The sequence below is a fragment of the Ambystoma mexicanum genome, chromosome 2q (assembly GCF_040938575.1).
Source record: "Ambystoma mexicanum isolate Mex_15411 chromosome 2q, UKY_AmexF1_1, whole genome shotgun sequence".
Classification (NCBI taxonomy): domain Eukaryota; kingdom Metazoa; phylum Chordata; class Amphibia; order Caudata; family Ambystomatidae; genus Ambystoma; species Ambystoma mexicanum.
The window spans coordinates 1,175,989,587-1,176,005,292 of record NC_090924.1 but is presented as its reverse complement, the minus strand read 5'-3'; the positions used below and the strand labels follow the sequence as shown (position 1 = coordinate 1,176,005,292).

Sequence of the window (15,706 nt, the reverse complement as noted above, 5' to 3'; positions counted from 1 at the left end):
AGCGTAGGCGGGGACACGCAGGCGTTCCCGCCAATGGCAAAATACACCCACAGACCTCCCCCTCACAGGACTGTAGAAGAAGGGCTAACAAAGGACAGCCACGCTAGAAATTGAGAAAATAGAAAGGAGCCACCACGTTAGAATTTAGGTAGCCCTATTGTGCACAACCAAGACTGTAAACACAATATGTGGTAGAAAATAACACAATAGTTGTTAGAACACGTCCACTGCCACCAGCCATAACTAGAAGGTTGTCTATGTGACTGCAAAGTCACAGGAGCAGAGGGAAGGGGATGCTAAGTATCCCCTTGACACTCCCGATAAGGTGGTTTGTGCAAGTCTCTGAGAATATAACGTTTTAGGAGAGATACAAAGTATCTCTCTATCCTTAAGAACAGTAGAAAGTAAGGATAAGTAAAGAATCTCAAAGGAGAACCCAAAGGGTTCCCAGCAACACTGCCCATAAGGAGCTGGGTGCTGCAAAAGTAAAAATACAGATGCCTTAAAAAAGATATGGAGGAAAGAAGACTCCATGGGACAGGTAAAACACTGAGAAAAAAGTTCCAAAAAACAGATTCTATAAGAATGAATGAGTGGGAAAAGGCTTCACTCATTCAGGATGTAAAGAAAAAGGTCCAGAAGTCCAGCAAGAAGTGCTGGGGTATTCTCAATAGGAAAGGGGTGGGGAGGGGATCTCGCTAGGAAAGGGGATGAAGCATAAAAATTATAAATCTCCCCAACACTCATTGTGATTGCCGCTGCTGCGTTACTTAACTATTCTTTCCTCTTCCAGTTGCCGGTTGGGGGCTGCTACTGACCTCGGCCCAGGTCCGTAAGTGTGGCAAAGCCAGACAAAAAACTGAGGTTTTGGTAGCATGTGCATTTGGGGGAATATATTTGTACGAAGAAAAGTCAAACAAAGAATGAAAGGAAATGTTGTGTGGTAGGATTTGAAAGAGGAATTGGAGGTGCTGGTGCGTGGCCCACTAATCTCATGATGATTACATTCATTTTGCAATGGATGTTGATAGTCGTAGCAAGAATGTTTGTTTAGGCAAGGTTTGCAGTTCTGGGTGCACCTTACATGTTCAGTTTCCCTCACAATATAAACTCTTAAATTCTGTTTAGAAATGGTCAGTTTGTTTATCAATGATAAGGAAATTAATCTGCCAGAAACTCAGTTTTAGAATATTACCCCATTTGATATGATATGGCATTTGTAATGCGCCTATACAAAAGGCTTTCAAGGCGCGACGAGGCAGAGGGGAACAAAGGGGAGACAGACAACGATCCTACTAGGCCAGGTGTCATTCAGATCGCGCAAGTGCAAGGGTAGAGAGGAAGGGAAAAGTGCAAGGGGGAAAGGGAGAGGGAAAAGTGCAGTACAGGGTTATTAGCATACAAGATAAATAACAAGGGCCAGCTGGTGGCAAGTGCAAGGTAAGTGCTGGGAAGGGGAGCTGTAGGGATACAGACACAGTCCCGCAGTGCAGGAGTTGCCAGGGAGGCAGTGCAGGGGAGAGTGGCTGGGCCAAGGACCGAGATCGGTGAGTGGCCCAGTTGCAGATTCAGTGCAGTTTCAGTAATACTCCTACGTCCCATCCCCTTTCCTCCATACTTGGGGGACATCTCTCCGTGCTGTGGGACGGGACCGGAGCACTTTGTAAAAAGCATCCACATTTTTTCCAAAAATATATCCTTCCTCTCTTTCTTGCGCGGGGCCCGGCATGCGGCCATAACCCCGCCCATCTTGGCTCCGCCCCAGACATCGCCCATCAGTCCTTTTCTCCGCCCGATCGGGGCCAGACGCACTTGCATCCTTGGAAGTTTTTCTTCCCTTTTTCCTCTCTGGCTCTCGCTAGCGTTCGTTTACTGGTCTGTCTGTTGTTCAAGCTAGACTTTCCTGATTGTTCATCCTGACACCGTCGCTTCGCAAGGGCGGATCCCCATCCTCTTTGTTTAGAGTGTTTGGGTTAGGATCATCGTTGGGACTCCTGTTTTTACTGTGACTCCCTTTCGGTCCGGGCAATTCAACGTCGGTTAGATCGGTGGGAGGAGGTGTTTCTTTACTTTTCAGAGCACCCCGGCCGGGGGATACCTTTCCGGGTTCCTCTCAGGCCGGGAGGGGCATTGATCACTCTGTCACCGGGGTTCGCCCTGAGGTGCCCTGAGGGCCTAATCATTCTACCAGAGCTTTCTCTGAGGGTCTCCGTAAGGGGCCTGTGAATACCGGAGTACGCTCCGAGGCCCCTCCTGTGGGGGCTGTCTGGAGACCCAGTTCTACTGAGTCGTGGAGTACCAGAGCTCGCTCTGAGGCCTCTGTCGGCTTCCCTCAAAGATAAGACTGGGGTTCGCCCCGAGGCCTTGGCTGGGCTTGTTGTTACCGAACAGATGTTCGAGGCCCGCGCAGATAAGGCTTTTACCGGGCCTGAGTCCGAGGTCCCACGTTCAGAGGCTAAAGCTACCAACAGTTCTGAGAGGCCGGTCAAGGCTTTGTCAGTGAAAGCTGTTGCTCACCGTTCCCACTCTTGCGGTGACACCAGACCTGTTGAGGGGGCAAAGAAGCAAAGTTCTTCTTTTACCGGCAGTGCCAAGGTCCTTCCTTCGAAGGCTCAGTTGGCGGTTGGTACGTCACAAAAACATTCCAGGCCTCATAGTACCGGCTCTGCCGAGGTTCCTTATGTTAAGGCTAAGATTAAGACCCCTGATCCATCGACGGGGACCCCTGCCTCAATACCTCACGTGCCGCAGTTCCCCTCAGATGAGGACAAAATGGCGCCCGTTCCCGCCACGACTGCGGCGGCCATTTTAGGTGCTACCCCTACAACTACGCCATCGGCCTATGGTGTAGGGCTTGGTCCCTTGGGTGAACCTAAGGTCCCTTGTGCGCATCCTTGCCGGCCAGTTTATGATTGGAACGCCCGGATGCCTCTTCCGCACAATGTTTTGTTGCCCGCGGGGGCGGCACCTTTGATTTATGTGGATACGTCGGTGCAGTGGCCGGTGTGGCACCCTTCCCCGCTACGTCCTTGGATTTGTCCACCTCATGAGAGGCCTCCTCAGGTTCTGAAACAGTCTCCGGAGGACGCCTTTTTTGGTAAATTTCAAGCGCTTATGCGCACCGACCCCATGAGGGAATATTTCAAAGGGCTTTTCAGGGAGATATGTCCACCTACGCATTCAGCTCTACCCGTTCCTCTGGTGGTTCTGCCGGGGCCTCCCTTGCCCGTGGTGCTTCCCCCGGCTCTTAAGCCTTTGCCTCCATTGTCCCCAGTGGACAAGGCAGTGCCTGACACGGCTCAGCAGGATCCTGACCTGTCAGATGATCCTCAAGGCGATCAGAACAACTAGGACCTTCCCCGCTCTATCAGAGCTTTTCATGACCGGATACTGGACATGAGTTTCTTAGATGTTCTGGTGCCCGAGGCACCCATGGTCCAGTGGGTCTCCTTCCAGGAGTCGGTCTCGCCACTCTTCTGCCTCTTCGAGGCATTCCCGGAAGCGCCGGCATCGGTCACCTTCCCCGTCCTCTTCCGAGCCCGTCGGCGGGTCGCTTATCCCACCATGCAAGCGACACTGGAGGAATGGGCTTCCTTCGGGAACAAGATGTTAGCGATTCGCGAATCGCAGAGCACCGGTCCGTCCGCACCTCCGAGTGGGGTCGGTTGTGATCGGTCGAGAGACACCGCTCGCACGCCTTCGGGCTCGGGTGGTCGGCACGGTTCGCGGGAGAGGTCCCGCTCGGACAAGGGTAACCGTTCTCGCCAGGCCCGTTCCAGGTCCCGGTCGTCGTCGCACTCGAGACCGCGTGATCCTGTACAGTCTTCGAGGAAGACGTCGACGCCTGTGGCGCCAAGGTCATCGACGGCCTCTCTCGAGGCTCCGCCTCCGAGGGGGTCGTCGACGCTGTCAGCGCCTAGGTCGTCGAAGGACACGCTCGGAGCTCTGACTTCGAGGCCTGTGTCGACGCCGTCGATGCTGGCGGCGCTGCGGCTGACGTCGACGCCGATTCACTCGACTTTTGAAGGCGGTGGTGTCGGAGGGGCCCCTTGGCACGGGGGAAGTCCTTAGAAAGGCTCTGGCTAAGGTCAGGCAGAGCTTTGGTCCCCAGGTGCCTTCCTCTCACCGCCTGGAGTACATTTCAGAGGTTGATGAGGGCTTTGATGAGGGCTTGGTTCCGGATAGTGTGCAGATGAGCTTCTCACGGGCCATAGCCAATTTGAAGACCTGAGGCAGTCACTGCATGATGCCAGTGGACTGGACACCTCTCCGGAGGTGGAGTTTTGTAGGCCTCAGCCTGGCACTCATGCCGATTCTTCGTACCGGCGCCTTATGTCTCGGGTCACCGAGTACTTGGGATGGTCGGCTCCCCCAGGGGAGTTTGCTCAGGATGATCTAACGGACATCCTCGATCTTGGTCCCCCCACTGACCCGGTACTGCCGTTTCATATGGCTCTGCAGAGAAGGGTGGCGGCGGCTTGGACTGCTCCGGAGAGTCTAGAGCAGGTCCTCACGGATGTTCAGGAGAGCAGTTTCCATGCTTCTGGCAGCTCTGAAGCCAGACTGATGGTCATGAAGACTACCAACAGATTCAGCATGGAGATTAAGCTGGGAGATGGCCAGTTTCTCCAGGAGCTTGCCAGGAAGGGAGTGATAGAGATTGGGCGATAGTTAGACGGGCAGGAGGTGTCGGAAGAGGGTTTCTTAAGAAGGGGGTGCACAAGCGAGTGCTTGAGAGGGGATGGGAAGACTCCAGAGGCGAAGGAGTGATTGCAGAAGTCAGCAAGGGCAGGAGCCAAAGAGTCGATGTGGTCCTTGATAGTTTTGGAGGAACAGGGGTGGACCTGTTTTGACGAGACTTTCATAGATTGGACTTGTCTCGCAACCTCGTCAGCAGAAAAAAGGGGAAGGCAGAGAAGGAGAGAGGGGTGGCTGCAGAAGGGCTAGAGGAAGAGCAGGGAATAGAGGGGGGGGAGGTGATAGGAGGAGAGTGAGGACAGGATGTCCTGAGTTTTTTAAATGAAGTGAGGCGAGTGCCGTGCAGAGGGCCTGGGAGGGACAGGAGAGGTAGAGACTGCAGCAGGGTTGGCCAGCTGCTTGCAGATTTCGGCCGAATTGTTAGATGCCGCAGAGATGCGGGCTTGGATAAGGGCTCTCTTCTTGGTGAGAACGGAGAGCCTGTATTGCCTTTGGAGCAGGCGGCAGGCCAGTTTGTCAGAGGATGAACATGAAGCACGCCATTTCCTCTCTGCCACCCTGCACTTGTGTTTAAGGGTGACGAGATCCGAGTCATACCAGGAGTTGCATTTGGCTTTGGGCTTCAGGCGGATTCTCATGACGGGGGCAAGGATATCAATAGTATCAGATATAGCATAGTGGAGAGTGGAGAGGGCTGTGTCAGGGTGGGAGTCAGCCGAAGGGGGAGGAGGGGGCGAGGAGGTGGCAGCGAAAGCCTCATCTGACACGCCCTTCATGGGTCGGATGACCAAGATGGAGGGTGGCCGTGATGAGGGTGGCTTTGCCTGTGGGGTAGGGAAGGTGAGGTGGAAGGATAGGAGAAAGTGATCACTCCAGGAGAGAGGAGTGGAGAAGGACAGAGAGGGGAAGGTCAGAAGAGAATGAGTCGTCCCAGACGGGAGAATAGAGAGTGAGAGAGAGTCGCAGAGGTCGCGAAAGAGTCCAGAGGGGGGACAGGAGGCATCCAGGTGGATGTTGAAGTCTCCAAGAAAGAGGAGTTGAGTTGTTGAGGACAGGAGTGAGGAGGAGAAGTCCGCCCACTCGGAGAGGAAGGAGGAAATTTGACCAGGTGGCCGATAGATAGCAGCCACGTTAAGGGAATGGCTAGGAGAAAGAGAAAGAGAGAGAGAGAGAGAGAGAGAGAGTCGGCAGACAAGGCATTCAAAAAAGAGGAGTAGGTCTGCGTACGAGTAACAGTGGCAGGAATCCACTCAAGGAAGATAAGGGCCACCCCCTCCCCCCCAGCACGGTTGGGCCTGGGCACGTAGAGGATCTTGTAACCGTCAGGTAGGAGTGTGTCAAAGCTGGTGACGGAGCTGGCCGTGAACCTTGTCTCAGTGAGACAGAGTATGTCAAGGTCCAGTTCCTCAAGAAGGTGACCGATATCAGAGGAATGTTTGATGGGAGAACGAGAGTTAAGAGTGGCAATGTGGAGAAGGTTGCCATCCTTGAAGGACTTCCGGGGAGGGGTACGGATCAGAGGTACGCCCTGCGGAGGTGAAGGAGCACGAGAGGGGGCAGGGAGGGAGGGTGGAGGCAAGGTAGCCGAGGACAGAGGAGGGGGGACAGCAGGAGAGGAAAGGAAGTTGATGAGGTGCGGGAAGCGTCTATCAAAGAGGTGAAGGTTGGCCCGAGGGCCTTGGACCAAGACAGTGCCACCATTAATGGGAGAAGAGGAGAAAGGAGAGAGCACAAAGACCATATGAAGGGTCCATAGGTCAGGTGAAGGCACGAAAAAGAGGATGTCAGTGAGTTTCCTTGGAGGAGGCACTAGTGTAGGTGTCAGCGATAGGGAGGCCTGGGTTGGAGACCAGGATGTCCTTTTTAAACCTTTTCCTACCAGATTCAGTGAGGAGAGCAGGATAGTCAATGGAGAAGCAGTTAGAAAAGATAGGCTAGATAGAGAGCACCATGGAATAGGAGGGAATGGGGGGGGGAGACGAGACAAGAGCAAGCGGACAGGAAGAGAGCGGCAAGCCCTAGTTTACCACAATTTCAGAACACAGTAAGCACAGTAATGCGTATCAGGTACCCAGTGGAGAGGCCACCTAAGTTTAAGAATCCTGCGAGGGGAGATGAGCCCTAGTTTACCCCAATTTCAGAACACAGTAATGCGCATCAGGTACCCAGTGGAGAGGCCACCTAAGTTTGAGAATCCTGCGAGGGGAGATAAGCCCTAGTTTACCACAATTTCAGAACACAGTAAACGCAGTAATGCTTATCAGGTACCCAGTGGAGAGGCCACCTAAGTTTGAGAATCCTGCGAGGGGAGAAATCAGACTGTGAGTGCAGAGTTGATTGACTGCTCGGACAATGCTAACACTTGCTGAGTGAGGGACATCTGACAGTAAGCCGTTTGTGTGATATCGGAGAAGGGCTTACTGCCTGAATAACAGCTGAGAGGATCTCTTAACTAAGATTTCAAAGTGTTAAAGGTGGCTGCATGGTTAATTGTTTTTCACAATTTACATTGTTTTTTTATTTGATACATTTTTTATTACGTCTATTGATGGTTGGCATTTGTGATTTTGATTTGATTGATTTTAAAAGCAAATCTGTTTTCATTACCAAGTGTTCATTGTTTTTCTGTCTAATGTTGGCAGCATGAAGATATTCCTTATGAAGATGAAGCAGTGTCCATCCATGTGGTAAGTTCTTAATCCTTTTGTCTTTTTGTCAACGTGAATTGTACCCAAACCCCTTTTGCCCTGCTGGCAAAGGATCTTTAGCAAAAGCCTGTTTTCTACATGCGCCATGCATTATTTCCAGGTTTCACCAATTCACAATGTGCCCCAACTGCAGCAACACTGCAAAGGCTTGCACGTCTTTCATAAGAATTCTGTTGTTGCATTATGTACTGTTAGGGGAGTTTTCCTAAAGTCCACTTGAGGTAAGGCTCAATAGAAATGTCCCTTGGTATACAGGTCCCCAACCCTTAGTATAAGTCTTTACTACCCAAAGGATCTTGGTTAAATGGCAGAGCAGCCTGGCTTATCTTATGAGGAGGATGTGAGCTGTAGGGAAGTACACTGAACCCAGTCTTAGGACAGTTTTTCTCAAGTCCAACTAATGGCTTGGTAAAACCATTCAACTAAGACAGTACGAGGCTCCACTTTTATGATCATAAAACAAACTTAAGTATGAATGCAAGAGCTGTGCGCCCTTATCTCACCTTCTCTTATCTGAGAGTAGTGCGCCAAATCTTTGGTCACTGTAGATAATAGTTTTCATCCACATCCCAGGTTAGGATTTAAACATTGTTTCTAGATGGTGTGCAATACAAAAGAATAACAGCACAAAAATGTCTCATGAGACTATACTCTCTCTGGTTTACTGATCTTCTATAAAAAGAAGAAAAAGAAATGGTGTGCCACTCACCCCTTCTGGATGGGCACAGTGTTGTAAATGGTGTTTTCCCCTTCAAAACAAACCCTGGAGTACAGTGTCCCTGTTAGGAAAGGGAAGAAGTAAATAAGAGGCTGTGGCATGAACTATTCATCCAATATGTTGGTATGTATGTGGTCCTCTAAATGGCGCAGACAGAGCAACCAGGCTTATCTTATTAGGGAGAGAGGGCTCTAGGAAAGTACATAGAACCTGTAGTATACCAAGGATTCAATAGAAACACAACCAGAAGTATTATACAAAAATAAAGGTTTATTGTAAATACAAGTAGTCCAAGTTAAGTACTTTGCGGTAGTCATAAACCCATTATAAAAACAAAACGCAACACAATGCTTGAAGGTACACAGACCAAAGCATAAACCCTCTTCAGAATACCTAACCGTAATTCTAGGGAAGTCAGACCTTATCATACACATTTAGTATAGGCCACACCTATTTATGGGGAGTAAAACCATAAGTTCCTTTCAGATTACCTTGCAGTATATCAAGGGTAGCAGACCCTGTCAGTCATGCAGTGACACCCAGTTAGGGAATCACTTAGTAAACCAACACTGTTATCTTTATACTTTTCTGAATAGTAAAACCCAAGGCAGTGGGAGTTTTGTCTTCAGCAGTAATTCTTTGTATTCCCTGGCAACGCTCCAGAGTTCTCTGCACCCTGCAAGTGTGTGGAGACCTAACCGGTCCTAAGACCAGCAACAACACTGAGGCTGCTCCATCTACCGGCCATCAGGCCGAGGGGTCGCAAGATCCTACCGATGCTACCGCGGAGGGGCTGCAAGGCTCTAGTAACGGGTCACTACCCGAGGGGCTACGCCTGTTAGGAAGAATACTAATTTCTGTGCTAATTCCCTTCAATCTTTCTTGGGTTTTACTCTGCATGCCAAGCCAGGTTTGAGCCCTTTGTTTGTTTTTCCTTTGGCAGGCGTCAGTCCTGAAACCTGCCTCTGGTTCCAGTATGTATGGAAGGGCCGGAAACTCATCTGTTCTTTGTCTCTAGGAATGCCTGAATGCACCAAGTCCTGATTGGCTGGCTGTACGTCCTTTCAGGACAGACAGCCTGCTGTTTGAGTGACAGCTAGGCTGTGCGTAAATGAGAGAAACCTGCTTAAAAGGCGAGGGTTTTGGGACTAGAGGCAGAGTCGACCACTGGGAAGAACACCTGACGAAGAAACCGTGAACAAAGCTTGCTGCATCCTCCTGGACCTTTAAATTGCCTGGTGAAGCCCTGCTACTGTGCTGAAAGTCCTTTTTCTGATCGACAAGAGAAGGTCCGGAAGGGACGACTTCTTCCCTTGGGTTAGTGGGACCAACTAACTCTGTGAGGAACTCCTCTGGACCATCTTCCCAGACTGGCTGTACTGCTTTGCTGCTGCAGGAACCGAGTGTCAGCGATTGAGAAATCTGTAGTGGAGTGCCACGTCTGCAATCTGGCCTGAAGCACTAGGAGTCTCCTAAGGACCCTCCAGAAGCAGGACGACCAGAGCTAGAGTCCCCTCACCAGAGTGTAGGAATCAAGGAGTGAAGGAAGCCCAACCGGTATCTAAGATCTGCAGTGGTGCTGTTTACAGCGCGCTGAAACTGCGAAGTGCTGCTGATCGGAAAATAGCCTGTAGTTGCCGCTGACCTCCAAATTGTTGCCATAGGCGTCCTCCAGACGTCTCCCTCTTGTCCCCACGACTGAGTCTCAGGAACCCAGGATCTGCATCGCTGCAACAGGACAGAAGCCAGCTGGGCCACTCTTCTTCAAACCAGAGGTACTGTTCAGGCATGGGGTACTTACCTCAGTGTCTTTAGCTTTGCTCTTCTCAGTTGAGACTTGCAGTAGCTACTTTTGTTAGTTGATTTCAACTCTGCTCTCAACAAGTGTAACGACTTTTGACCCTACAATGATTTACTTTGTGCAAGACATTTAATTAACTACAAAGTGCCTCAGCTCCATAGAGTGTGCTCCATTTGACCTTGGCTGTCCTGGCTCCCTGCAGACTCTTCTAGTCCATTGACTTTGATATTTTCTGTCCCTCCGAGGGGATAACTTGTTTTTAGACTGTTATTGCTGGGAAAGGTTTTCTCTAGACTTCATTGGAAGTTTTAATTAAACTCACATGCCCTGAGAACCTGTTTAACCCTTTTCCTTCCTTTAGCCATTCCTTTTCCACAACCTCAGAATCGGCACTGTACAGTGATATATAAATGCCATTACTGTACTTGTGAATGAAGTCGCCTCTGGGTGTAGGAAGTATGTAAAAAGAGTATCTACTAATCTTAGGCTGATCCTAGAAAAGTATTTTAAAGTATATTTGATTGTTACATATCTTGCCTTTTTTAAAGAACACTTATTTAAAAATTGATGTTAAAATACTTTTTATAACTGAAAGCTTGAGTGTAAGTGTTACTTGGCTACTTGTATTTACACATGTCATTGCTACAACTCTACAGCTCACATTTACCCCCCTTGAGTTAAGCCTGGCCGCTTATGTAGTACAGGCCTATACTAAAAGGTGGGTTACCTAATACCAAGAGGACAAGTCTTGTGTTGTCGCACACAGTGTTACTACATCAATTCTTGTCTAACAACACCCTAACACCGGACACATGTCAGAGGAAGCGCCTGCATTCAGCGCTACCAGCACCACTGCCGAGGGAGCTCCTCCTACAAGGCCCCGTCCTGAGGGGCAGGGTAGGCCTCAACCACCACCGATCAACGTACTGGTGGAAGCCGGTCCCAGCTCAGCAAGTTCCACGACTCTGGCACGTGCCAAGGAGCAAAACAAAATGGGAGCTGGATTAGACAAAATGGCGGCTCACCCGACGCCTTTTCCCTTTGGAGACCAGGCAGCGGAAAGAGCTTCCAGGTGGGATTGGTCAACCCCTGTCACTTGGTCCACATCCTATCCATCCACTTCTCAGGGCAAGTATACTTTGCCCTCTACAGCAAGCCTCAGGGACATGCTCCCTCCTGTACAGCCGCAAGCACCCACGGCCACACCTCCCCTGCCAGTACCAGTCCCGGCAGCCCTGGCTCTCCCACCTCAGCAGCCTCTGGCACTGATACGCAGCATGCCACAGCTGCCTGCGCCCAGCACTCCTCCGGCTCACCGGACCCGCAGGACACAACAGTGGACACAGACGAGGAGGAGGACCCAGACACTCCGTCAGCCAAGGCTTTTCACGAATGGCTGGCGGGCCTGGGTGAGTACCTAGAAACCCCACAGCCCCAGGTGCAACAACCTGAGGTTGGGGTACTGGCTGAGGTTCTCATGCTACGCCCTCTGCTAGAACGGGAATCCGACTTCAGAAGGATGTAGTAGCGCTTGCCAAATAAGGGTGGCTCAAGCCATACTCTACCCAGCATACCAATAGGCACTTTCATGCTAAATACCGGCAAACGGAAGGGGACCCCCTCTTATTGTCTGCACACCCTCAACCACATTCTTTGGTGATAGCAGCATCACTGTACTACAAACCACAATGTTATTCGGCGACTTCGGCCTCAGCACTCCTGGGCAAGGAGGAAAAGATATTGGAGGCATTTGGCAAGAATCTATTCCAACGCCACTCTCCACCTGCTCCAGGCCAACGCAGATGCCATGTTGGTGGCTGTCAACCAGAAGCTATGGCAGGAGATCACGGGGATTTCTCCCTCAGCTCCCTACCCACAGCCAGGTCCGCTTCAAGGCCATGCTGGCTGAGGCTAAAATCGTGGCACAATACACAATGGAGTCCACGGTGGCCTACATTGACACTTCAGGTCGGGCCATTTGCATCGCCACCGACGTGAGAAGGATAGCTTGGCTAAGGGTGACAGAATTCAACCCAGATGTGCAGCATTGCATAATAGACCTGCCTTTCGAGGGGGAGGACCTGTTCCATTCGACAATGGATGAGGAACTAGTTAAGAAAAACAGCTTGCAGACAGCTAAATCTTTATCGATCCTCACCAAGTCCACTCCTAAGACCTACAGCCAAATGCACTAGCGCTCTTTGATGCTGGAAATGCATCGAAGGGACAGGGCCTCTGTATCCTTGTCCTTTACTGCCTTTTATCATGTGTTCTGTCTTGTTTTCCGTGCAGGAGTTCATGTGGGACTCCTGGCGGTGCAGCTCTCTTTTGGTTTTGGTGAACAGACCCATGGGATACCCTTATGGCACCCATGGGAGGGGGTACAACCCTGTGCCCCTAGTGTATGTTTTTGGGCACCAGTGTGTGGCCCACAGAGCAGCGTATGGGCTGGTGGCAGCTCTGTGCTGAATTGACTGGTTCCCTGAGCGTCCTCCGTTTTGGGATGCCCAGGCCCCGTCATTGGAATTGGTAGGTTCCTGATGGAGACAAAATGGCCGCTGTGGCCTCTTGCCTTCCATCGCCTGTTACCTTGATCTTCCTGAAGTCCCGGGAAGCCCTGACTCTGTCCCTTCTCCCTGATTGGCTGTTGGGTGGAAGTTCCATATATGGTAGTGTGGGGAAGTGCCGCCCAGACTGGCTGGAGACTTCCCAACAACCGTATGTTGTGGGTACACCTGTGGTTGGGACCTGGGTGAATGGAGTGTGTGACGAATATGCACTTCTTGTTGTGGATGTCTGGTTTCTGGTGTTTGACACAATGACTGAGAAAGCCCTACCCGAAACTGGAATGCAGTGTGTAGTGTTGAATGGCGTGGTACTTGTCCGAATCCACATTCTGTGTTGCGAGTGTCTGGATGGAGAAGAATGGCTTGAATGCACCGTGCGCCTGATTGGCTGACAGACTGCTGAATGCCCTTCGTAGGGATTGGATGCTCGAGTGTGACCCAGCAGAATGAATGGGAGATCAACAGTATGTCTGGGGACTTCTCACTGCTAGGAATCGTGATCAGAAGTGTTCAGAGCTGAAGTCCAAACTACAAAGAGTAACTGGAGTGAAACTGACGCTTGACCTTGAAGCCCTGCTGGAAGAGAAGAATTGCTGTTGCTCTCCGCTGCTGTGTCTCCATGGACATACCCAGAGAGGACCTGCTAAGGCACCCTCTTCCCGAGCTACGAAAGACCAATTTGCACCAGCTGATCTTTGCCAAAGCTCCCTGGTAGACAGACCTACAACAGGCTGCCGGCCCGAGACGGGGACTGCCGCGGAATCCCAAGGAGAAGCACCCGGACTGTTGTCCGCCACTGTTGACGACCGCCGTCGCCGACTGGAGCCGCCATGCTCCCGTTTGCCTAAGAACATTTGAATCCAAGGACGCTCTCGTCCGCATCACCGGCGCTTTATCCCGCTGGAGAAGGCCCGACCGTCGACCCGCCGAGGAGTATCCACCGGTGGGTTTCCTGCCACCCAAAGACCACAGAGATGCCAACGACTTGACGCCCTTGCTGGGCCACAGTTCTTCAAACTCTTTGCGGTCCAGAACTATCAACATCGAGGTGCCCCGCATGCCTCCTCTTTGCAGGACGTTTACGTTCCCTCGTCAACGAGCACCGCTAGGAAAGAAGCTGCCACTTCCCCGCCAATGACTTATGACTCCTGCCTTAAAGGGAGGGCACTCAAGAAGGGCCGTCGATTCCCCGACGAGGAACGCTACAACGCCAGGTACTTTGGGGTTGCAGAACTATTGGAAAGTCTCTTGTGAACAATATATGGACTGGGCTTGTGATATATCTTTCTTCTACAGGTTGCCCAGGTGTGGGGGGATCTCCACACAGAACTGTATCTAGGTATCGGGCCCGGGATTCTGCCAATTGTTCTAACCAACTGCTTCGCTCTTATATCTACTGTTGGTTTCCTTTACAAACTGATTTGTGTGACATTTAACCGTACAGTTGATGCACTTTAAAGAGGTCTAATAGTAATTGTGGTACCACGTAGAACTGTACATTTGCCATTATAGATAACTGAGTACAAAGTGAGTTATCGTGATATTGTACATAACCTTGAATATTAATTATATAAAGACTGTTTTAATTAATACAGTGTGCAGACCAGCCCGCATTACCTCCTGAGAAGCTAGGCCTTGATTGCTCGACCACTCACCAATAATAGAGAATCTTGGCAGGGGTCCTCTGTGCCTCTCTACCATATAGAGAGCGGAAGTACAGACCCCCCCACCCCCCTGCCCCCTCCTGTCCTTCACACGCTCGAACAAGGGTCTGTCCATTGGAGGCTTCAGAGGCTTTCAGGAGAGATAGTCCAGGCAACTGGGCAGATCCCCTAGCCAGCACAGGCACAAACAGCACAAGGCGGCTAACAAAGGGTTTTTCCTATCCCCCTCCTCAGCCGCAGCCTCAGAGAGGAAGAAATGATGACTGGTCAATCCGGATCCACAAGTCTCCGGTGGGGGGGGGGGGGCAGGCTTGCCCTTCACACACACCGCGGGTCGGACAAGGTTCACGGACCCATGGATCCTCTCCGTAGTAACCATGGTCTTGCGGCTCCCCATTCCTCCTTCTCCTACTTCCTCCTCTACGCTCACACAGATTGATACAGCAACTCTGTTGGCGTGAAAAACGCTCGCTGGTCACGAGCCAGGCCGTGGAGGAAGTCCCAGCCTCTCAGCGGGGCATGGTCTTCTACTCACAAATTTTCACCATACACAAAGAGAACCAGGCTGGCCTGAGAGTTTTAGACCTTTCCACCTTGAACCTTTCCTTTCCCCTACAAAAGTTCAAGATGTTTACACCAGCCTTCATAGCGGAGACATTGTGTGTGGGAGACTGGATGTGCTCCCTAGATCTGAAGGATGCCTACCTACACGTCCCGATTTGGGAACCCCATCGGTCCTTCCTGAGGTTCAGGACCATGGGTTTTCACTTCCAATACAGGGTTCTGCCCTGTGGACCCAATTGGGCCCCCAGGGTCTTTACAAGGCTAATCAATGCAGTGGCAGCCCTACTCTGGTCGCAAGGCCATCATATTTACCCATATCTAGAGAGCAAGATCTCTGGAGGCAGTCCAGCATACGACAACCGGCCTAATGGATACCCTATACGACCTTTATCAATCTCAAGAAGTCACAGTTGGTGCCCACATAGAGCCTGACTTTCCTGGGACTTATCTGGGACACAAGCTTCGAGAGGATCTTCCCCTCAGAGGACAAGATCATGGCCATCAAGAGGGCCACAGGGCATTTTCTCAGCATATCAGTGACCTCAGCGTGGTGGTTTGGAGTTAGGGCTGCATGTCTTCTTGCAGTGCCACATACGAGGCTCAAAATGAGGCAGCTGCAGCTACATTTCTCAGCCTCCTGGAACCAGGAGATGGGTTCGTAGGCGGAGCAGATCAGCAAACCACAACAGCTCCACCAGGATCTGATCTGGTGGGGTACAGACAACAACCTGCAGATTGGCAGTCCCTTCTAGCAACCATCACCTCAGGTCACCATTACCACAGACTCGTCCCTAGATGGTTGGGGAACACCCTGGACAGTCGCAGCGTCAATGGAGTATGGTCCCGGCGGGAGCAGCTGGCGCACATCAATTGGCTCGAGATGATGGCTTTCTGGCTTGCTCTCAAAGCCTTTCTACCTATCATCACCGACAGGGCGATTCCCATTCAATCAGACAGCTCCACCTGCCTGTATTACATCACAAGCA

At 51.1% G+C, this 15,706-nt stretch overlaps 1 protein-coding gene across 3 annotated transcripts in view; it reads left to right on the top strand.

Annotated features, from left to right (window-relative positions):
- The window catches only part of CASD1 (CAS1 domain containing 1), an 895,825-nt gene that overhangs the window by 180,504 nt on the left and 699,615 nt on the right, over positions 1-15,706 (top strand). For all 3 annotated transcript variants that reach the window (XM_069648572.1, XM_069648573.1, XM_069648574.1), the window contains exon 4: positions 7,341-7,385. In XM_069648572.1, the coding sequence (XP_069504673.1) occupies positions 7,341-7,385 (45 nt within the window). The remainder of the gene's footprint in view (positions 1-7,340; positions 7,386-15,706) is intronic.